This window comes from Phyllostomus hastatus, unplaced genomic scaffold, assembly GCF_019186645.2.
Source record: "Phyllostomus hastatus isolate PE091 unplaced genomic scaffold, TTU_PhHast_1.1 phas_contig_329, whole genome shotgun sequence".
Taxonomy (NCBI): Eukaryota; Metazoa; Chordata; class Mammalia; order Chiroptera; family Phyllostomidae; genus Phyllostomus; species Phyllostomus hastatus.
Genome location: NW_025333854.1, coordinates 2,659,192 through 2,683,187, shown reverse-complemented (window position 1 = coordinate 2,683,187; position 23,996 = coordinate 2,659,192). Strand labels below are relative to the sequence as shown.

Genomic DNA, 23,996 nt, shown 5'->3' with positions numbered 1-23,996 from the left:
TCCTGTTTTAAACTCCCTGTTCGTTAGTGGCTCTGATCCACGAATGTAACGTTTCCCTGTATGAGAAAAACATAGACTCACGGAAGCGTTCACTGCACTATGAAAACTGTGGAATTGTCTTTAAGTAACCACAGTGAGGCATGGGCCAATGCTTTGAAACACAATGGGATCTACTAGTTTCTAGTTTCTCTGCCAGGAAGAGAAAATCAGAACGTTAATTGTTTCTGTTGTCATTTGGTCGTTCTCCGTGGTGCCGTAGCCCACACAACTCTCCAGTCTCACTCGCGTGTGGAGAAGTCTTGCTGAGCGGCCACGGAGTCACGATGACATTAGTAGGGAAAGAACAGAATAAAGGGCCCGTCCCAGCAACAAGCCAGCTCCGCTCTGTGTTTAGTGAGTGGCTTGTTTCTGTTAAGGGGCGCCCTGTTATGCGCTTTCCTGGAGTCCCGGGGCCTGGGGGAGCTTCCTCCGTGAGCTCCGCCAGCGCACCCTTCGTCATCCACCCTGCACGTCGGATGGGGAGGCCTTGGCAGTCACACGGGGAGGGTTTCAAATTATTAATCCATGGAATGGAGTTGTCACGAGCAATGTGTTTTGTAAAATGGTGCTACATCAACACACAGATTTAAACAACAAAGAGTATTCGAGTTGAGCTTCTTTAATTATTGGCAGAACATTTTCCCAGAGATACGCCCCCTCGTTTCCATGGCAACCAGAGGTGCTGCTCATGCCTGTGGGGTGGGGGTGGCCCAGAATCACACTGGATGGACTCTTCTAGAACCAAGGATGCAGATGTCTCCTGATTTGTTTGTTGGGGGTGGGGGGAAGGGAGGAAGTAAGGAAATACTTCCCAACGAGCCACCAACATTTAAGCATGAAAAATGTCCCCACTTGCTTTGCTCATTTGGCCTCTTAATTTATGACTTCTGAGCGGAAATGGGAGGGTGAGGAGGCCCCGAGTTTAGGGAGTGTCCGCCTGCCCTGTCTCCTCACCACGGGGCCCTGTGAAAATACTACCAGCTTGAACCAAAGGTAAGTCAGGAGTACAGGCGTCAAACATCGCGCGTGGGGATGCGCACAAACCCGGCCTTGAACTCACCGCGCGCTCCCAAGGCCCAGGACGCCTGTGCGTGGAGGGAGCCTGTGGCGCCCTGGGCGCGCGGGACAGGTTTCGGCAGACAGAGAAGCTGAGTGCATGTGGAAAGGCGTGGCTGACAGCCAGCGCCAAGTTCAGCGCGCAGGCTGGCCGGGACGCTTCCCGCTCCGCCCGGCTGGTGCGGTGTGTTTGCCAGGGTCCCGGCGCCTTTGGGGGTCTCTGCGTCCCCGGGCGGCAGCGCCAATGACAGTGATCTCCTGGAGGAGCGGGGCAAAATGACACGGTGTGACTTCCCCCCTCTCTGGTGTCAGGAACCCTGGCGGGGTTAGTCTGTGCTCTGAAAAGAACATCCTTTGGGGACATCTGGGTCATTTCTCTCGTCTCCAGATTGGGGCGGGGGGGGGGAGGGGGTGCCTCTTGGGCCGCTCTCCAAAAGTTGTTTCATTTTAATATTGTGTTAACCAACGCAAGTCCTCGGGTTTCTTTAAAACTGTTCTGGAAGACACTCTTCTGACATGGAAACTCTCGGGTTTTCACAGCGTATTCCATCGGGCGGAGACGGCGAGACACTGAAATTCTTCGGCCAGTCCATTCACGGAGAAATGGACCTGAACGGGGACGGTCTGACGGACGTGACCATCGGCGGCCTGGGCGGTGCCGCCCTCTTCTGGTAGGCATTGTAATAACACCCAGGGCATCCGGTGGTTCACCCACGGTTCTGGGGGCTTTCAATCGTACAGAATAACTAATTTCCTCCTGTGCTCCATTATTCAGACAGAAATCACGCAGTTCGGTAAGCTGGGGAAGTCAATAAACCATATTAAAGGAACAAATAGAATCAACCCTTAATTTGCCCAGCCTTTAAAATGCCTGCCTCCCCAAATTAATTCCAATTAATTGTAAAATCCTAGTCAAGGGTCAAATGCATATATTAATGTCATTTTATTTATTAATAAAATAACTTATTAATAGCATGAATAACTCTACCTCTAACTAGTTGAAAACAACTTTGAAATAGGTTCTATTTGAAAAAAGTGGTTAAAAATATATGAAGAATAACAGTGAGAATTTTGTATGATGATTTTTTAAAACGTTACAGATGTTATCAAGGATATAAAGGAAGGACGTAATAAGTGAAAACTAGATTTATGACATGAGCCTCAGGGGAAAGCTCACACGCTGATTCTCTCGAATTGACCTTTGGCTGAATGTAATTCAGGTGAAGAAAATCTCAACGGTTCTTTTCCCAAAACTTCATCTAGAAGAGCGGTAAAGAAAATTGCAAAAGATTGAGGGGAACACAGAGACCGGAAAATTGGTAACTGTTGTAACCTAAGATAAAACTAACGGTCAAGTAAAAATTGTATACTAAATTACACACTGATTATAACCAAATGTTTGAAATTTTTAGCTAGTACATATAACTATGTATGCACTTGTTATGCATATAACTATGAGGACTGTCCAGAACTTATCCAGCCAGTTAGTGTGAAAAACAAGGACATTTACTGAAGAAGATACAAGAAACATTGTACACAAGACAATGACGCCTCAGTCCCCTTCAAAGTAGGCACCTGGGGACCTCACCCAGTTCTCCCAGTCTCCATCAGCTGCCCTGTTGCCTTTTCCTGAATCTCATTGATTGTCTGAAATCTCTTCCCTTTCAAAGGTGATGTTAGTTTTGGGAAAAGCCAGAAGTTGCCAGGCACCAAATCAGGGCTGTAGGGGGGCTGAGTCACCTGGGTGATTTGATGCTTCAACAAAAAGCTCCACATGAGATGTAATGCATGAGCAGGCGCATTGTCATGATGAAGCTGCCAGTCAGCAGTGGCCCATAGCTGTCGCCTTCTGAATCATCTGAACAGTTTCCGTGGAGGATGTTCAAGCTCAACACAAAATCTGAGGCAGATTCCTTGCTCTACTCGCTCTGTCATCTTGAATGTGACGGCCACACAGTCCACATGCTCACTCAGTGGCGTCTACTGTCCCCACTGAGCAGTACAGTGAAGTCACCCGTGTTCACACATGCGCACCCCAGTCCACTCTGCGTGGCCGCCAGGTTACACTGAGGTCCCACGAACCGTCCTCGTCGTGTTAACAATGGCTGCACTTTCTCTGGACAGACCAGATGCACACACTTGCGATACACACAACTGGAGGGAAAGGCAAACTGAAAGGCCGTGCCTGGGGAAGGAGAGTGCTGGGCAGCAAGAGGCTGTGACCGTGGGGAGGACTCACTGGGACCAGAAGTCACCGGTGTCGGGAGCAAAGAGCACGTGCTTTTTGTTTTTGTTGGAACTGTGGGCCCTGAACTAAATTGCCACGCACACCTCAGGGATATGTGGGCGATACCCGGGGAAAATGCTTAACTCCCTGAGGCGGCTTAGGGTTCACACTCAATACCCTTGTAATAGGGAAAGGGTTGATCTTCAAGGGGCAGCAGAGGCTTCCTAGGAAGGATGACCCGGCCCCGGGAGACGAGATGGAGGGTGATGGTTAGTGAGGACACTGGTCCGGGTGTGGTGCGAGCCCCCAGTCCCTTCCCCTGTGATGCGCGGGTGCTCCCTGGCTGACGGCACTCCCGGGGAGGTTTTTGGGACAACTGTGTTCCTTTTGGAGGGTCTGTCTTTGGGCAGGCGAGGGAGTTCTGGAAAAGCCTGTCCCTGCAGCTCCAAATGGTCCATAGATTAATGCGGCATGTGGGGGAGGGTGGCGTGACCTGAACTCAGTAGGTCGTATTTGGGAGTGGCATATTCAGCTCTCCTTTATAAACAAAAGCCTAGCATGCTTCCAAAGCAACCCGAGTGTTCCCCAGAAGGCCAGACACATTTGCATCTGTAATAAATTCCCCGGAGAAATGGAGTCGGGAAGACCCATTGATGCAGATACCGGCCTGCGGTGTCTGTGGCGTTATGGATGAGACACAAGACAGGTTCGCACAGATCACCGAGACCCGTGGAGGAAAAGGGATGGCGCGGCTTCTCTCTCAAGGGGAGAGCGCCCGGACCCTTGCCTTGGCAGGCTTTTATTGGGTTTGTTTTGCACAAGAATACAGGTAAAGCTCATTCATCATTATCAGGCAGTAGGAATAAAACATACAAAGAACTCTGAGGGCCTATTCTGAGTCAGGGTCAGATAGCTAAAGAGCCATAAAACTTTGAGGAACAAACTCATTTCCTGCCCAGGCCCTTATCATTTAATTGAGAGCATTCTAGACAAAGCAGGTTTCACAGGATTTTACGTATTCTTTCTTAGGCCTGATCCCCCTAGAGAACCTGCCCTTTCCAGCACAGGGCTGCACCACCCTCTGTCATTGCTTCAGGCTTAAGGCATTGTTTCAGGCTTAAGTCAGGCAGGGGAAGTAAGGCAGCCAAGAGATTAGGAGACTTCTTTCAGCCAGAATGAGGACTCAGGCTATGTCAAAGCCGAGGGGCAAGGGTCCATCACCCCCTTTTGCTATAGCCCCCCAAGTCCTTCCCTGGGGTCCCCTGTGACCATGCCTGTCTTAGGTCGTCCCTCCCCTGAGGAATCTTCCCCATCATTGACTAATTGATCAAGCACTGGGAGCCAGGCAGGGTGAAGTAAAAGGAGCAGAGGCGATGCCCCTGCCAGGGAGATAAGCTTTGTCTCCCTAGTGGCTTAGGGTCCGAAGGTCCCTCACTCAGCCTTGGCCATGGCGGGGTGAGGGGTTACAGCTCCTGAAACCAGGCAGGGCGGTTCCCAACAGCCCAGCCCATCCACAGGGAACCACCACCCTCTTCGATGACTCCCTCTGGGCTCCCCCGAGGGTGGCATCCTGTATGTGCAGAAATGTGGGAGTGATCACCCCCGTTTACGCGTGTCTAGGTCCCGAGACGTGGCTGTCATTAAAGTGACCATGAGCTTTGAACCAAACAAAGTGAACATCCAGAAGAAAAACTGCCGCGTGGAGGGAAAGGAAACCGTGTGCATCAACGCCACCGTGTGTTTCGACGCGAAACTGAAGTCCAAGGAAGACACGGTTTACGAAGCCGGTAAGTGTGCCGCACGCAGCAGGTGCTTTGGGGCAGGAGGACGGTGCCCTTGCGGGGGCCGGGAAGGTGCCGTGTGCCCCCGGCAAGGGGGTCTGCACGCCCGTCTGCCCCTGCGAACGTGGGGAGCCTGCAATGAAAGCTGCCGTGCAGGAATGGGGGCGCAGCCCGGTGAATCCGGAGCAGGCGCTCAGGTGGCGGCCTCGACACCCCAGCATTCCCCTGGAGCACCACATTTCCTGTAAACAGTTGGCGCTTAGAAAATAAACTGGAGAGAGAGAGAGAGAGAGTTAGTTCACAGACGGTGCTTAGGAGCTAGGCTCCCCCAGAGCCCACCTAGCGCCCCAGCTTCGCGGAGCAGGCCCTCTCCCTCCCTGCTGCCCTCTCCTGGGCAGGCCGGGAACTGCAGGGGGTGTGAGCATGGTGCCAGCCCCCTCCCCGGGGTCCCTTTGCTCCGCTCAGGCGACCCTCATTTTTGAGTCTGATGTTCAGGCACACCACAGCAGCCCAGGTGTGTCCCTCTCCCCACACGTGACACTCACTGAGCCTTCTTTAAAAACGATATTGAAATATGCCAGAGTCGATACTGGGAAGGCCACTAGCAGCAGAGAGTGAGTTACTCTGCAAACCCAGTGTAAGTGGAATGAGGGAAGCACTCATCTTTAAAACCTAGTTTTCTTAGTGTGCCCTCGGTGCGTATGTGTGCTCCGCAGTGGTCCTCTGGCGAGAAGACAGATGAGGGGCAGGAATGGGAAGTAGCGGTTTACATTTCCATGTGTAGCATTATTTCAGTCTCACTTAACTTCTGTGAGTACCAAAGTGACCGCGTGGGGGGCATTGTCACCTTCTTAGAAGTACGAGGCGTAACTTGTTTTCCTGCTTAGGGTGTGCTTAGTTTATTAAACTTATTTAGTAGGTTGAATGCATTCTAGGCTAAGATCATACTCTAAAGTGGCACTTGTTATAAGCTAGGTAAAAATGTCATCAATGTCTCTATTAAAATGCAACAAAGTAAATATTTGAAGCGAGTAAATCCCGTAGACACAGGCGTGGTCCGGAAAGTAGCTGATATGTAAGGGGCACGCGTGTGTGTGTGTGTGTGTGTGTGCGTGCACGTGTAAATTACAAAGTGTGACCGACCATGGAGAGTGTAGCGCCTGCGCCAGCCGTTCCGAGGATTCCCCGCCCCCCAGGCTGGCGTCCCCCCTGTGGGCGCCCTCGCCCCGCGGCGCTGCTGCGAGCTGGACGGCAGAAGCTCTGTGCCGGCCGACGGCCCGAGAGACCTTTCCGTCGCGCTGACCGAACGGGCTGGGCCGAGTGAAAAGCACCCCGAAACCCTCCCCCCCCCACTGCCCTGTTTCCATCCCCCTAGACATGCAGTACCGCGTCACGCTGGACTCGCTCAGGCAGATGGCTCGCAGCTTCTTCTCGGGAACCCAGGAGAGGAGGGTCCAGAGGAACGTCACCGTCCGCGCGTCCAAGTGCACCAAGCATTTCTTCTACATGTTGGCAAGTAAATCGTGTGCTGTGGCTGCCGTGTCCCGGAGCCGGACACGCGCCCGGGTGTCTTGTGTCACCTCTGTCCCTTCTCTCCGTCCGGTTTCTGTCTCGCGCGTCGTGAGATTCACTGTAATTTTGTCGGTTCCCTGCTGTCAGGAAGTCCCGGGTATGATGTCCTGGTTTCCAAGTTCATTTTATCACCTCTCCTCTCCCTGTGCGGTCTCCGAGAGCCGTGCTCGGGGCACGGGGACATCAGCGAGAGGCCTGTCTCTTCACTGCTGTGCCCTTTCAGCGTGGAAACGCGTCCCTTCGGGCCGCCTCGTGGGCCAAGGGGGGCGGGGGGGCGATAAAAGGTTACATGCCCTGAGGGGCCGCGGGGCCGTGTGCTCTCTGGGGTCTCCTCTGGTGCTCATCCACGCACTTCACTCGTGCCTCGTGCTGAAACCCAAGGGGGAGACGCCTGGTGTTCCCCCTCTGCCGCGGGCTTCGGGCCCCCTGAGTGTCTTTCTGCTGGAGTGGGCGGGGGGGGCCGAGGAAAGCAAATTATTATCAGTCGCTGGAAGCAGCTGGGCAGCTGGTTGGACCCACTCTCGGTGCCGTGGACGGAGGGGGCCTTCCCCACCAAGGGCAGGGGCTGCTTGAACGGTTGCTTTAAGCAAGAAGAAAACAGCCGCATGGGTGTGATGAGAAAAGACAGGTGTCGAACCTCAGAGACTTTTCCTCGGGGATTTCGTGTCACTGTCCCCCCCCACCCCGTGACGTGTGTCACAACAAAACTTACTCTGTCAACGCCAAGGCCGATCTGCGGTCGGAAACCAAATCCCAGAGTCGTGCGTCCTGGGCGGGTTCGCGGGGCCAGCATCGAGGGACCGAGGCTGGGACGTGATGGGACGGGGGGCGGGAGGTCTGGGGGGCCAGGGGGTCGGGGGGCGCTGCCTCCAGCGGGGATGGGGGTGAGAACGCAGCAGGGCGCCGCTGTGCAAACGCAGGGTCGAGCACGGGTCTGGGAAGGGGTGAGCGAGTTGCCAGACTCCCCAAGGTCATCTGGACCCTCACGGGTACGTGACCGCCGGTCCTGGACTCAGCCAGGGCGGAGTCCGTAGCTCAGTGACGTTGGCGAAGTCGTTCAGTGTCTCACAGGTTCGGCTTTCGTGTGTCAAGCGATGCCCGTGGTGGAGACTCCTCGTGGAGGCCCGTGGAAATGACACTCCGCCGTGTGTACAAAGCTGGTGGCTCTGCACCGGCCATAGACGGTGCTGTCACTGCTGACGGTCTGCCCAGTATCGACCGTATTAGCACTATTTACGTATCGTTCCCCTCGTGTGAGTCTGACGACTCAGGATATGCCGTGTGTCAGTGAAATGCAACGCAGTTTGAAAGCGGTTTGCTCTCCCGAGTGGGGGGACCCCCCCGGAAGTGCTGCACGGCGGTGTGAGCCCGGGGCCTCCGGGGGGGTGGCGCTGCAGCGCAGGTGGCTCCCAGCGAGTGACCAGGGGCGGCGCGTCCCGCCCCCTCCAGCGGCCCCTCGGAGAAGCCCTGGCGCGTCGGCGGGTCGGCACCACCTGGAGCCCGTGCGCACCAGCCGTGGCCCTGGTCCCGGCCCAGGGCCGGCCGTGCCCTGCAGAGCAGAGCCTGAGGGGGTCCCACGTCGGACCGGGTGCCCAAAAACGTTCACGCAGGGCTGACCCCCAGCGACGGGGGGACGGAAGCCCCGTCGAGGTCGGAGCGCCCGGTAAGTGGGGCCCCAACGACGCGTGTTATGTCTCGGCCTCCAGGACAAGCACGACTTCCGGGACTCTGTAAGGATCACCTTGGATTTCAACCTCATCAGTCCAGACGACGGGCCCGTCCTCGACGACTCGCTGCCCAGTTCGGTGCACGAATATGTAAGTCCCGGTTTTTCCCTTTGGGATGCCTGTGTGTGACTATGTTAAGGAAAAACTTGAAATACTTGAACACACACGCACACACACACATGCATGTCTGTAATTGATTTAGGGTTACATGTATGTGTGCGTGACAAGCAGGTACACGCACATGCACCTTTAAATGAGTCTGGCAAGGAGGGTGGGCGGACCAGAGGAGGCGAGGGGAGCAGAAAGGGGAGACATCTGGGCAGAAGTAGAAAGGGCAGCTCTCGGTGGCGAGCTGCATGAAGTGGGGGAGCCCTGCGTGGGGAGGGGGAGGCGAGGAAAGCCCCCGCTGTGCGTCCCGGCCGTTTCCCGCCCCGCTGAGCGGACTGGGGCGCAGTGGCCCTCCCGAGCGGCGTCCAGTTCTTCTGAGCGGAACCTCCCATCCCCGGGGTGAGGGTTGAGGTGTCCACTCACGGTGCTCGCCTCGGCCCTCTGAAACCCTCCTGTTCTCACGGGCCAAGGCCACGGAGGCTCGTCCGTGGAAACCGTGGGCCTCCTTTAAAGGCCCGGGAGAGTCTGCGCCCCAAAGCAGAAGCTCCCTCAGTTCCTCCACGCACCGTGGGCACGAACAGAGACTGTCCCGCGATTCCTGCAGTGGGATCGATCCCCCTGAGGGGTCACCCGGCCTCAGACCACCTCTCTGACTCGGGTTAACACTGAACTAGAGTCTGAAAGGTGCTCCGCGGGCCCGTTTCAGATCCCCTTCGCCAAAGACTGCGGGAACAAGGACACGTGCGTGTCGGACCTCGCCCTGGGCGCCTCCACCCCGGACCCCCCGGGCGCGCTGCTCGTGAGGTCCCCCGGCGACAAGCTCAACGTCAGCCTCACGGTCAGGAACAAGGGCGACAGCGCCTACAACACCAGGACCACGGCGCACTACTCCTCCAACCTCATTTTCTCCGGGATCGAGGTAACCTCGCCCTTCCGCCCCGGGCTGGGTGCTCGGGATCTCGGGATGGCGACTTCCTGAGCCGGCTTTCCACACTAATTATTTTATTGTGTTGATTGGATAGAAGACACCGCCTTTGGTGCAAAATCGGTACCACCTAATGGTGCGAATGCCACGATGGTCTTGAGGGCTTTGGTTTTGATGTGATTCCTTTTTTAAAAAATATTTTATTTTTATTTATTTTTTAGAGAGGAAAGGGAGGGAGAAAGAGAGAGAGAGAGGGAAACATCAATGTGCGGTTGCTGGGGGCCATGGCCTGTAACCCAGGCATGTGCCCTGACTGGGAATCGAACCTGCAATGCTTTGGTTCGCAGCCCGCGCTCAATCCACTGAGCTGCGCCAGCCAGGGCTTTGATGTGATTCTTTGGAGACATCTGTCTCTTCTCGGGCTCAGGATGAGGAAGGGGTCTCTCGTGTATTAAACCTGTGCGTCACCGAACCCTCACAGCGCCGTGCCTGAGGCTGAGTCAAACAAAATAAACACCGCCGTGAAAGTCAAAGCAGCATAGCAGAGGCGCAGGGATGCGCAGAGAGGCAGGCGTTGACCGGAAGACACTTACAGGCAGAAAAACCGAGACACCCCCACTTCTGTGCGAAGTCCTTAGGTGGACGGGGCAGTGTGGGAGGTGGCTGACCCGTTGCCCTGCCGGAAGCTTTCCCATTGTTTTGGCAACAGCATAAAGCTGCATGAAACGCTGTGTCAGAAGGAGTTAGTAACCACTTTGCTTTTAATCCTGATCTCTGAATGAACCGTCCTGAGTTCAATTCTGTGTGTATTTGCACAAACTAATTATAAATGAGTTCGTGCTTTTAATATGATGCATCTTCAAAGCCAATACACATATTGTATGTGGTATTCAATTCTGTTGCTTAGTTTCTGTGACTTTATATTTTTCCTGATTTTTTTTTCCATTTGCCAAGAGATCACTTAGCAACATGACTAAGGTATGAAAAAAATGTCCTGTATTACGACCACAGGTTTTCAGTGAGGAATGTTAATTATAAACCCAAATGTGCAGAGTGATGACGGGAAAATGTCACTGCCCGGGTCATAATGGCCTGTGGCTGCCCGGCGCGTTCCCGGCCTGGGCGGAGAGACCCCGGTAATGCCTGAAACCAGCAGCGCGGCCCCAGGAACCCCCTGGGTTCCCATGACAACAGTGCCCCAAACGGCTGTCTTCCCTTGAGTCTTGGCGTGTGCTGGGCTCCTGGTTTCGCACTCAGCGATTCTTCCCTAAGCAGGCATCGCCGCAGTGCAGAGACTCCAAGATCACCCCACCCCCTCCACATTTTAACGTTTCCGTAGCTGAATTCTGCAGTCGGTGGTGTGTTTATGAATCCGGCAGCATTGTGTTTTCTTGGTAGCAGCACATGATAAACAATGTGTCCAGTTAAATGGCGTGTTAAACTTAATGAGATGGAGGGTCACTAACCCCGCTTGACAGACAATCAGGACTCTTGACGAGGATGGAGCCGAGAGGGGTGGAGTCGGGGTTCAAACCCCGGTGGTCCCAGGTGGGGTCCACGCTGCCCTCCCCAGCTGCTGTTCACGGTGGGCTTGCACGTGCCAGTCTGGTCTGCGTGGCCCTTCCATCCAGCCACCTGCGCCCTGTGGGGTGCAGGAAGGGAGATCCAGGCGGAACGGAGTGACGTGCTCTGTGCTTCCTCCAGGCCCCCCAACCCTAAGTGACGTTTTCCGACGTCCACAGGCAGTGGGACGGGTGACCCCGGAGTGCCCTGACTTCCCCAGTGACATTGAAAGGCAGATCTTAGCAAGACAGAGTGCAGGCGCAGCTGGGGAAATTCTAGCAAACCAAGGTCGAGGATTCCACCTGCGTGACTTCTCTAATTCCGTCTCCATTCCTCTAGGCGATCCAGAAGGACAGCTGCGAATCCAATCACAACGTCACGTGCAAAGTGGGGTACCCGTTCCTGAGGAGAGGGCAAATGGTGAGCAGGCCACGCCGAGCGGCAGTTGTGGCAGCCGGGGATGAAAAGTAACGTGCTCAGTGCCGGTTCCAGAACTCCTTCTGGCCCTGGCCCTGGCCCTTCAGGGCGGTGTCGAGGAAGAAGATCGAGTTGACACGTGGAACTCTTGGAATCCAAAGGCAGTTATCGCCCGAGCCAAACTTCGACCCAAAAGGATGGGTCGGCGCCACACGACAGATCTGATAGTGCGGAGCCAGAGAGTCCTCGCGCCGAAGCGCCGTGCGGTAGAGTTTTCTGACCTGCAGGGGAAAGAGCCTTGCAGGCAGGCAGGGTTAGAACTTTGTCTAGAAGCTCGGCTGTCATTTTCCTCTCTCCTTCTCACAGAAGCCTCGTGGAGATATAATAGTTCGTATACCGTACAACCCCCTCATTTAAAGTGTGTAATTCGGAGGGTTTCTGTGTGTGCACCGGACTGCGCATTGTGCACCACAATCCACGTCAGAACATTTTCACGTCCCCGAAAGGAACCCCACCCACGCGATCAGTTGCCGCTCTTTTCCCCTCGGCACCCCGTCCCCCGACCCCAGACAACCGCCGATCTGCCCTCTTTCTCATGGGTTTGCCTGCGCTGGCGTTTTATATAAACAAACTCACGCAGTATGTGTGGCCTTTTGTGATTGGCTTTCCATTGAGCCTGGCATTTTCAAGGCTAGGTTATATATCGGTAGTCTATTCCTTTTTATTTCCAAATAATACTCCATCGTGTGTCACCTTTTGCTCGTTGGTGCATAGGGTGGTTGGCGTTGAGGTGGTTCCACCTTTTGGCTACGGCGGATAAAGCTACTGTGTAGAGAGTTGTGTACGGGTCTCGGTGCGGATGGCTGTTTTCAGCTCTCTGGGGGGGGGGGGAGCGTAGGGATGGGAATCTGGGGTTACATGGCAACCAGGTGTAACGTTTTGGGCAACTGCCACACTGTGTTCCAAAGTGGCCCCCGCACCGGTTTACATCCCGACCAGCCGTGCCTGAGGGTTCCAGCTTCTTCACCTCGTCCCTGCCTTTTTGCTACTGATCCCTGGGCGTGTGAGCTCGCGTCTCCCCGTGGTTTTAACTCGCACTTCCTGAGGGCTCGTGGCGCTGAGCCTTCCTCGTGCGCTCGCTGGCCACGCATGTGCCTGCGCAGAAGTGTCCGCTCGGGCCCGCCGGCGGCTGTTCCATGGGACGTGTTTCGTGTTTATTTCAGTGAGCTGTGAGAGCTCTCCCGGTACTCTGCACTGCAGCTGCTCCTCGGGTCCCCGACGTGCACACTTCGCGTCCGGTCCCGTGCGCCGTCTTTTCGCCCTCTTGATGCCGTCCGCGCGCGCACAGAAGTCTGTGCCTTGTTGAAGTCCATCTCACCCATCTGTCCTGCTGTCACTCGTGTTTCTGGGGTTGTATGCAGGAAGGCTCTGCCTGAATCAAGGTCACAACGGTCTAGTCCTATTTTTTCTCCCAAGTGTTGTACAGTTTTCGCTCTTACGTTTAGGTCTGTGCCCCGTTTTCGTGAACGCATGCGTGTGCTGTGAGGGACGAGTCCCACTTCATTCTTGTCTGAGGACTTTAAAAGGTGTCCCACACCGTCTGTCTGAGGACGTGAGCTATCTTGGCGCTCTCGCTGCAAATCAGCTGACCGAACGCACCTGAGCTTGTTTCTTGACTCTTCATTGTCTCCCATTCGTCAATATGTCCATCTTTACGTCAGGACCACACTGCTTTGGTGGTTGCAGCTTTGTCGTAAGCCTGAAATCAGGAAAGGTCAGTCTTGCGACTATTTTCTTCTCCAAAACCGTTGGCTATTCCGGGTCCCTTTCATTTCCGTTTGTCCTCTAGGGGAAGCTTGTTATTTTCTGAAGTTCGGTAGGGATTGCATTGAATCTGCAAATCAATTTGGAGAGTCTTACCCCCTTAAAAATATCAAGTCTTCTTATCCAGAACAATCAAATGTCTTACCACTTATTTAGATTTTCTTTATTGCTTTCAAAAATGTTTTGTAGTTTTCAGAATACACGTTTTGCCCTTACTTAGTTAAATTTATTCCTAAGCATTTTATTCTTCTTGATGTTATTTTAAATGGAGTTACTTTCTTAAATTTATTTTCAGGTTTTTTTTATTGCTAATACATAGACATGCAATTTATTTTGAAATAGTGATCAGTTACCCTGCCACCTTGTTGAAATTATTTATTAGTTCTAATAATTTTTTAGAGGATTCCACACAATAGTCTATATACAAGGTCTTGTCATCTGCAAATAGAGGCATTCTTTCCAGTCCAGCGCCTTTTATTTCTTTTTCTTACCCAATTGCCCTGGATGGAACCTCCCACAGTAAGTGAAGAGAAGTGAAGTAAGAAATCTCATTAAGTACTAAGTACATTCAGTGTTAAAGACAATATTTGTTTCCGTGGAGAGCAGAGAATGATGATCTCACTTAATGATAAGCAAGATATTTGCATATATTTTCGTTGACAGTTACATTTCAGTATAAGTACTTGCTCTTTTTTTACTATCAAGTTAATGAGGGAAATATTTAATTACTCAGAACTATTCAGCTAGGAAGATACTTTACGGCCTTGACCTAGACTTAAACCAAGAAGGGGAGCACTGTCCGCAGTACTTACTCCAACTTTCTCGTATGCTAGTAGTTTATAATATAAGACCTTGGGAGAGACAGCCCCTGCTCTCCCTCCAAAACGTCGATGAACACCGGGGGGACATCTGCAAATAGCAGTCACGTGTCTCCAACAAAATCTCTTAGCTTCTCTTTTTGCAAATAAGAATTCAAAAAGGCCTTTCCTTTCAATGCATGCAGCATGGTTACTAGCGTTCCAGGAAACTGTGAATCACAGCAGTTATCATCAAATTCAATAAATCTCTTCAATGTCCATTTTCGTTTACGGAACAAACAGGACATACCAGTTTATTTTTGGAATCTCATCATAGAGTCTATTTCTTGATGACCCAAATAAAATTTACTGTGAAATTGAATTTCTTCTCTACAAATCTCTAAAACACACTTCACATTTGAAAAAAAAAACACATTCATAATTCGTCTAATTTGACATGGAAATAAGGAATGTCAATTTCTATCTGCTCCTTCCCTTGACCGCTTTAATGAACCCTGGAATTATCTCACTTTCTGAAAGAATAATGCCACACTTCATGTTACATTCCAACCACTGGAGACATTAATCACAATCTTAATCATTTATTAACCATTTCCTTCTTTATCTAGCAGTTCCTTCCTGCTTAGGGTAAAAGCCCAAATCAAAGTGTCTCACGTCACCAGGAGGGAGATGGGGAGATCATTGGGATATTTTGCAACTGATTTTTAGATGGCTTTCCACTTAAAATACACTTTGGTTTTAGGGTCTAGATTTATCGCTGAAGCACTGTAGGGTCAGATTAATGCGCAACAGGCAGCGTCTCCAGCCCGCCCTCTGCAGGGGCCTCCGCCAGGTCTGCCGCCTCCTCAGCACCACCCCCCTCCAGGCTCCCGGATCCAGGCCGCGGGGGGGCGGGGCGGTGGGGGGCGCAGGGAAGGCAGGTGAGCAGGGTCTCCCTGAGAGGCTCTGGCAGTTTGGCCCTTTGTCTATTGCAGTTCAAGCCCACCCAATAAAGCTTCTACTGGAGTTGCGATTGCTATTTCAGAGCAAGGAGAAAACTGCAGGGCTGAAGGTTTTTAGAAGAAATATTTTGCCCTGGCTGGTTTGGCTCAGTGGGTCGAGTGCCGGTCTGCGAAACTAAGGGTCGCAGGTTCGATTCCCAGTCAGGGCACATGCCCGGGTTGCAGGCCAGGTCCCCAGTAGGGGGCGAGTGAGAGGCAACCACACACTGATGTTTCCCTCCCTGTCTTCCTCCCTCCCTTCCCCTCTCTCTAAAAATAAATAAAATCTTTAAGAAAAGAGAGAAAGAAATATTTTTTAATGTAACTCAAGATATGTGTGGAAGAGGAAAACACTGGGGGAAAAAATTCCTGTGAATAATGATATGGCACGACCAGGCATGTGTCCTGCCCCCGACATTCTAGCCACCCGTCCGCGGCGGTGCCTGTGTTCACGGAAAGGGCTTCCAACATCAGCCTCTGCCCTGTCTAGCACTCAACTACAAAGATAAACTTTTAGGTCGTTTCTATTCACGGTGCGTTTTGGGCCATCTATATTGCTGGCCAAAATCCCAACACTGCACACACTGAGATTAGTTGTTGTTTTTTTTTAAGATTTTATTTATTTATTTTTAGAGAGGGGAGGGAGGGAGAAAGAGAGAGAGAGAGAGAAACATCCATGTGCGGTTGCTAGGGGCCGTGGCCTGCAACCCAGGCATGTACCCTGACGGGGAATCGAACCTGCGACGCTTTGGTTCGCAGCCCGCGCTCAATCCACTGAGCTACGCCAGCCGGGGCAAACTGAGATTAGTTTTGAGAACTGGAAACCCAGTTTTACAAACACTGGCGAGGGCTCTTGGACTGGGACTCAGCGGTGGCGGGCATGTCTTCCCACGAACCCGGCTCCCGGTCTGCCCCCTGGAGTTGGTGCGGAATCGCGCGTCACGGAATTCCTGTGTGTGCTCAGGCCTGTACGTGTCCCAGAGCGTCAGCGCAGCAAAAACGCTTTTCCGTTTTCCCCAAGGTATCATTCTAACTGTGCAAGCTTTTGTAAGCACTACCCACTCCTTTTTTATAGTTCACTTTATTCTAAATAGCCAAACCTTTTATGGTGTTTCACTTTGTTGTTGTTATTCCCTAAAGGTCCCAGACTTTTTTACACGATCAAATTAATGGCACCAAGTATCTTTTCCTCTATTTTACAATAAATGATGCTGATATTTGAAGATTTATAGAGACTTTAGTTAAGATCACTTCATAATTATATTGTTTACTATTGTGATCTTCTAGTCTATGGGAATATAGTAAAACAAATAGGGTGGCCCTTCCTGTAATGGTTTGTGTTTAGTATAAGTTATTATCATGAACATAATTTGAATAAAGTGTTTAAATTCAATATTAATATGCAAAGCATATTGCATTTTATGTTGAAAAGTACATGTACGTCGTATCTTGTTCTAGTTTTGAGACGTGATGAGTTTTTCTGTAAGATAATATTTCTTTTCTTTTTTTTCACAATTTTTTATTGTTGTTTAAGTATAATCGTGTTCATTTCCCCCCCCATGGCAATATTTCATAAATAACTTCGCAATACGAGCTTAGGTAATATCGTTCATGTGACTGAATATTTTCATCAAAGTGAATGTTTTCTTGATCTGATCCTAAACTAAAGATGTATATTTTTATTTCACAGGTGACTTTCAAAATAATATTCCAATTCAACACGTCCTATCTCATGGAAAATGTGACCATCCACTTAAGTGCAACAAGGTCGGTTTGCGCGAGTGCATGTGTGTGAGTAATTAGCAACATAAAGGCCCTTTTATTTAATAGCAATAATTTAATTCTCTAACTGGATGAAGCCGCTTTTTTTTTCCATGAGCCGCAGAACAGGTTGTAATTGCATCGCTTGTATCTGCCAAACTGCATTTATGCTCACTTAAACTGGCCAGGCTCTGCTGATTTAAACGCCTGTCAAGGCCAACGAAGTCATTAGACAGATTCAGCTTTATGATAACTTCCAGGAGGTTAATAAATGGTACCCAAACCAATCGAAGCCTCTGAAAGATAACATGGAACACATAGGCTAAAAAAAAAACAAAAGGTTAATAAGAAAATTGAAATCGTGGCTTAACTTTCGTCTGATTGCAATCACCCCAGGGACCAAAAGCCCCCTGAGTTATAGTTCTATCTTTTATTGCTTTATTCCCAAGTAATTGCCACAGTGCCTGGCATCTAATCATCACTCCATACATGTTGAAGGAGTTCATGGATAGATTAATTCTGTACGCTCAAATCCATTCAGCGCAACAAATATTTATTTGAGACCCACAGCGGACAGGATACTAAACTAGACACTGCAGGGAATATAAAACTTAGAAAGGGCATGGACCTCATCACGGGGTGAGCATCACCCCACGGGGCAGAGACTAGTGTCTACATTCTCGCCATTCGGGGTGGAATAAGGAAAATCCATTAGAGAAACCTAAACCTGGAGTCGGAGACCTAATGGAGGGGGAAAGTGTATCTACTCAGCAATGAGAACTCCAGACAGCCTCATCAAGATCACAGCTGAGAAGGTCCTTCATGGATGGATGACGGTTCACAAAGGAGCCGGGGGACTCGGTGTGGAGCATTTCAGGGACAGTGTACGGCTTGAGCGAAGACTCAGAGGTAGGGCCGTGGAGTGGGTGGGAGGAGGACCAGGTGACCTGGTTTCACTCGGATGTACACAACGCCTAAGCAGTGTGCGTCCTGCCGTGTTGTGGCAAAGTGTTGAATGTCAGAACTGAGGCTTTTGCTAAAAAAAAAGATTGTATGTATTTATTTTCAGAGAAAGAGGAAGGGAGGGAGAAAGAGAGGCCAAGAAACATCAATCAGTTACCTTTTGGAGACCCCCTGCTGGGGACCTGGCCCACAACCCAGGCATGTGCCCTGACTGGGAATCAAACCAGCGACCTTTTGGTTTGCAGGCCAGTGCTCAATCCACTGAGCCACACCAGCCAGGGCAATCCATTTTTTTTCCTAATTGAATAGGCTGTGAGGAGCCAGAAAAGTTTCTGAGAGGGGGAACTGCAGGTACAGAGCCGCTCCTTGGGGAGATTCCTTTGGCTACGAGGTGAAATGGGTGGGCGCTCGTAACAAAAGGCCGGTCACACCAGGATCTCTCCCCCAGGCAGGGGCTGCCCTCACTGCCCCGCCACCAACCACAGGCCACGTGACGCCCTTGGGAGCCATGCAGAGGCCTTAAGGAGGCCCTCACTGGCCGTTCTGTGAGACCGAATGCCAGGCTCTCGGCCGCTTGGTGGAGGGCTGTGCAATAATAATAATAACAGGAGCCGACACTTATTATTTCCTCTGAGAAGCACTGGGCACCCACTTCTCACTCTCCAGTTATTAACTATTTCAATAAAATCCCCATTTTATAGGCGGAAAAACCAGGGCACAGGGAAAAACAAGCTTACCCAAAGTGTGCCCATGTGCACGAACAATCCCATGAACTCTGACCCCAGAGCCAGCGTTGGTAACTGTGAAATCCCTCGTCCGTGCTTTTGAAATGCAGGGGATTAGGAGATACGTGGGTGTGTACATATATCTGCATGTGGTTACATAACATACAACTGAAATGATGACCAAAACCACGGGGAGAGGTCGGGGTTTAACATGTAATGTGGACATGCAGTACGTGGTTTGGAAAGACTATGAAACTGAAGACGGAAACTTCCAGACCCGTTCTCAGGTGTGTGACCTTAGCCGTGTCCCTGTGTAAGGCCCTCGTCTCTGATACACAAGTAAGAATCCCCTGTTAAAACCATAAAAGCAGCCCTGGCTGGCGTAGCTCAGTGGATTGAGCGCGGGCTGTGAACCAAAGCATCGCAGGTTTGATTCCCAGTCAGGGCACATGCCTGGGTTGCAGACCACGGCCCCCAGCAACTGCACATTGATGTTTCTCTCCCTCTCTCTCTTTCTCCCTCCCTTCCCTCTCTAAAAATAAATAAATAAAATCTTAAAAAAAAAACCAACAAAACATAAAAGCCCGAGGCCCCAACTTGGACCTGCGAAATCCGTGTTCCTAGGACAGAGGCACAGTAATCTGTGCGTTTAAGAACCGGCCCAAGGATTCTCACCGTTACCCTCCCAGAAGTCCGAGAAACTTGGGGCGAAGTCAGCCTGGCCTTCAACCCTAGCGGCTCCTCCCAATCCACTCAGGACCTTTCAGCCAGCCCCCTCTCCGACCTCCCTCCTCAGCTCATTAGAAAATGCAGGGTTGAACTCTTTTGTGCGTCCACGTAGCCACCAGCTTAAGACAGCTTACCTGTCAAGCGCTCAGAAGCACCCCAGTAGGCCGGGCTGAGCGGTTCGCCTGAACGGGCTGTGCGTTTTGCAGTGACAGCGAAGAGCCTCCGGAAACCCTTTCGGACAACGAGGTCAGCCTCTCCCTCCCAGTCAAGTACGAAGTCGGGCTCCAGTTTCACAGGTAGGAGGAAGCTGCTCATAGATGTTGATGTCTTTCTGCTGTGCTGACCCAGGGGTCCGGGACACACGCCCCCTGGTCCCTGGCCACAGGCATCTGAACTGCCCCCTCCCTAACTCACCGGAGAGACGAACTCTCAGGCCCGCCCCGCACCCACCCCCAGGCAGTCCTCGGGCCCTCTGAAGGGTGGCAGCCAGCATGCCAAGCCACCTAAACCTGAGGTGCCCACGGGACGGGGCTGCCTCTGAGCCCCCGTCTCACGGCCAAGGGCACCCCTGGAAGGCCCAGAAGCCCTTCCCAAACGGCAGCTGTTCTCACGGGCCAGCCGCAGAGCTGTGGCTGCCGTTTCGGCTGTGTGGGGTCTGAGCACAGCCTGCCCATTCTGGACACACGGCATCAAACCGTTTCTCATGGGCGAGCGCTGGCTGCGTATTTCTTTAATTGTCACATGCTGTGCTTTCTCCCGCGGCCTTCGGATGCGCACGACAGCCGTCCCGTCGGCACACGCCCCTGCCGCGGGCTCCCTGGTCTAGGCAGGACCGCACGCCGGGCCCGAACACAGGTGCCCTGACGGCAAGAAGTGCGAGAATCAGAGTCAAGTTCGGTGTCAAAGTCTTAGCAGCTTATTAATTTGTTTTCCGCGGTGTTTCCCTCTCAATGGTATCAGAACGCCACGTGGGAGGACTGTAGGGTGCACATGCAGGTTTTGCTTTTATCTCTTAGCCTTTAAATTTCATTGCCTCTTTTCTGTTTCGCTATATCGACTGACTCTTATCGCCAGAATTTTTCATTTATTTCAAATCAAGTTTTGGCAAAGACTGGCATTTTTTATTTGTCTCCCCTTAACTGAAGTACTGCCTAAAAATATGGTCACATTTTATTCTACTCAGGTCACCCAGAGAGCATGAAGACGTCGTATAGAAAAGGTGGAATTTTTAAGTTTAGCAGTAACTATGGAACTTGAAACAGCGAAAATGTGACAATGTTTAAAAGTCTATTTAAAATTCCACACTACTAAAAATACCAGGCTTTAGCCTGACTGTTCACAAAATGTGATATTAGTGAATCCATGGAAACTTGTCATTTGGTAACAATGATATTTTTGTTTTAAAAACTATACATATTTTAACATTTTAAGGCCATTTAAATATCAGTGACTACTGAGCTAAATTATATATAACCCTTCGCACCCTCCTCAAAGATCTGGTTTTAGGCTTCAGGGTGACAGGCTTTGTCTCTGACTTGAAATCTCTGTAACTATTTTTTGTGGGGTCATCTGGGATGAAGAAGGAAAGAAGGAGGCCAAATCAAAGTTAAACATCGTTGTGTTTTGTTTTTCTTCTTCCAATTAATTCTTTTAAGCTCTGCCAGTGAATACCATATTTCAATCGAGGCCAACGAGACATTGCCCGAAGTTATTAATTCTACTGAGGACGTTGGACGTGAAATTAATATCTTCTACTTGGTAAGAAGTTACCTTTAAATCAACATTTTAAGAGGTTACTTGTAAATGTTTTAATTAAATGGCAGTATTGATAGACGTGTAGAAATACATCGGCTCAACAGTCTCTGTCCATCCCATCTTTCCTTATGGTTTCTCTATTTTAAAGTAATTTAATTTAACTGGTCACTGTATTTGAAGCAATTTTAAAGACTTAATTATTTAATTTCTTGATAGTAACACACAATTAATTAGAATGATTTCCCAGAAAAAATAGACTATGAAACCAAAAAGATACTACCTATAATATTTACACTATTTTTAGTGTGCCTGAGTAAAGCGCTTTTTAAAAATACAATTACTATTTCAGAAGTTGATTATTTAAAATTGCCTTGGCAATATTTTTCTTTACTTAAGTTAATGTCTCTCATCCTGCTAATTGCTACTCTTCATGTGTATTAGACTATAACCTTTGTTCTCACTACCCCCTCTGTAAGTAATGTTTCTATTGCAACAACTTTCTCTTGGTGCCGTTCACATTAGACTTTTCCCGCCCACTCCAGCAAGCAGCCGTGGGGCGGAGCTGGGCTTTCACTGTGGGCAACGCCCACTGACAGACTCCGACTCGAGCTGATGGCACTCGAGTCCCAGTGGGCCCAGTTCAAATGACGGGTTTAAATGCATCGTCAGAAGTATTAAATAAGGCAGCCAGCACTATTACGGGTGAAGGTAGTCTCAATCTCTTTGGAAATCGCCAGCCATGAAAACGGAAGTTCTCTTACAAAGTGAAATGAACGTATACTCTCAAGATGCATTGCATTGTCGTTATTTGTGCCTGGGGCTGAGATTCCTAGGACCAGCTGTTCTCTGGAAGTTAGCATGAATGCCGGTCATTCTGCTCCTGGGATGTGTTTTTGGAATTCGCACCACCAGGTTATCCTGGCCCCCTTCACTTTCCAGGATCAGAAAATCCAGCAGACAGAAGAAAGGAAGGAAAAACGGAGAGAGGAGAAGGGAGGAGGAGGGGGGAGAAGGGAGGGAGGAAGGGAGGGAAGGAGAGAGAGACTTCGAACGTTGCAGACGTTAATATATCATCATTTTTGAGAGTCCAGACCTGAACCAGGTCCTCCCAATGTGTTACAGTGATGAGGTAAATAACATTGTTCAGAATCTCCCCGAGAATCAATCTTTTGTACTGCCGATTATTATGCCAGAGTAAAATCAGAAATTGGAGGAATAGAGTTTTTAAAAAATACAAACTCTTTTTTTAGGGGAGACCCAGTAACTTTACTGCTAGAAATTCACCACAGGTAATTAGTATGGGTGATATAAACAACAATTCATGCTCAGAGATATTCTTAGCAATGTTACTGATAGTAGTTTAAAAATTAAAACCCAGGCACAGTGTAAATGCTTTACAGTGGTCCCCAACCTTCTTGGCACCAGGGGTGGTTTCCTGGGAGACGGTTTTTGTACGGACTGGGGTGGGGGATGGTTTCAGGATGACCCAAGTGCATGACACTCGAGTTCAACTCCTGCTGTGTGTCCCAGTACCAGTGCACGGCCCAGGGGTTGGGGCCCTTGCTTTACAGCATGAAATCACTTGAATAAACTATCGTACAGTTATTCAGTGGGAAGACCACTATTATAATAGTTCCAGGAGGCCCGTTTGGGAAAAACACCCCAATTCTGCTATGTATCGACTCCGTGAACTTGGGATACCTTTATTCTCATTCTTTTTTAAAATGGACATAACAGGGATAAGTGAATCTGCGTCGTAGGGCTGTTAACAGGGTCCAAGGCAATAAAGCGAGAAAGAAAGTTAGCCCAGTGCCTGAAGGCAGCCAGCAAACAGTAGCGGTTGGTGGCGTGGTTGTTACTCGGTGGCTGATAGGCCGTGGCCCCACAGACTCTCTAAGTTTACAGGTAATGCTAGTTTATTTTCAGCGTTTTTCAATGTTTCTATGAGGAATGTTGCCTTTAACCAGAAAAAGGAAATGCCAGTTGCAGAGTACAGGATTTCTGACTAAGTATCAGGAAGAGCTCGCCACGGGTGGCCTGATGTGACGTGACGTGGGCACGGGGTTAGGAGAGGAAAACAGACGGAGATCGGAGGAGGGTCCTTCTGCACCTCCTGAACCCGCCCGTCCGTAGCCAGGGATGCAAGCCCCTCGCTGGAGGTGGGGCGTGAAGAGAGGCTGCTGGAGGCCAGGTTCACCTGTGCGGCGGGGCGTTGCCCTCTCGTGGGGGGCGGAGTGACTTGCGGGATTGTGGCAAACGGGGCAGAGACCAACGAAAACACGCCCATCTGTGCTGAGTGCACCTGCTAAGACTTCTCTCTCCCGTCCACCTCCCAAGACATGCGGATGTCGGCAGGGGCGCTGAACAGGGTGATTGACAAAGAAAAAATCAATCTGATTTTTTTTTTGAATGTCAGTCCTATCTGCGGAGTGGAGGGATGAAGGAACAGCACAGGACCGCGTGTGAGGCACACGGCCCCCGGCCGCCAGACCTCCCTGATTTTTGATGACGCGAGACAGAAAGGGCGCTGCTGGAAGAGGAAGAAAGGATCGCCTTTGGTTTTTTTCCTGTAGGCTGACGTTTTGTTTTGTTTTGTTTTGTTTTCCCCCCTTATAGATTGGGAAAAGTGGACAGTTTCCGATGCCGGAACTCAGGCTGTCGATTTCATTCCCCAACCTGACGTGGGACGGTTACCCCGTGCTGTACCCGAGTGGGTGGTCGTCCTCCGACGTGAGTCTCAGTGCCTGGGAGTCGCCACTGCTGTCTCCTTTCTCAGTTTGCACTTAAAGCTGTCTCTTCTACACGCCACTCGTGGCAAAGGGCTTTACCACAGCGACACGCAGAGACGTGGAGAAGAAAATTTTAAATAGTGACCGCCGCTCTTGGTTAGTAGGTGTATGCGTTCCCTGCAGCGGCCGTGGTGATGACTTGCCCCAGACTGGGTGGCTAACGACGCAGAAATGGATTCCCCCCCCAGCTCTGCAGGCCCCACGTGGAACATCACAGTGTGGGCGGTGTCGGTCCTC

At 50.8% G+C, this 23,996-nt stretch overlaps 1 protein-coding gene across 1 annotated transcript in view; it reads left to right on the top strand.

Annotated features, from left to right (window-relative positions):
• Positions 1 to 23,996, top strand: part of ITGA1 (integrin subunit alpha 1) — a 150,682-nt gene that overhangs the window by 110,422 nt on the left and 16,264 nt on the right. Inside the window, exons 15-24 of the mRNA XM_045839909.1 lie at positions 1,636 to 1,766; positions 4,943 to 5,109; positions 6,479 to 6,615; positions 8,382 to 8,492; positions 9,217 to 9,429; positions 11,338 to 11,418; positions 16,728 to 16,804; positions 19,422 to 19,511; positions 20,871 to 20,973; positions 23,587 to 23,700. Coding sequence (XP_045695865.1) covers positions 1,636 to 1,766; positions 4,943 to 5,109; positions 6,479 to 6,615; positions 8,382 to 8,492; positions 9,217 to 9,429; positions 11,338 to 11,418; positions 16,728 to 16,804; positions 19,422 to 19,511; positions 20,871 to 20,973; positions 23,587 to 23,700 — 1,224 coding nt within the window. The remainder of the gene's footprint in view (positions 1 to 1,635; positions 1,767 to 4,942; positions 5,110 to 6,478; positions 6,616 to 8,381; positions 8,493 to 9,216; positions 9,430 to 11,337; positions 11,419 to 16,727; positions 16,805 to 19,421; positions 19,512 to 20,870; positions 20,974 to 23,586; positions 23,701 to 23,996) is intronic.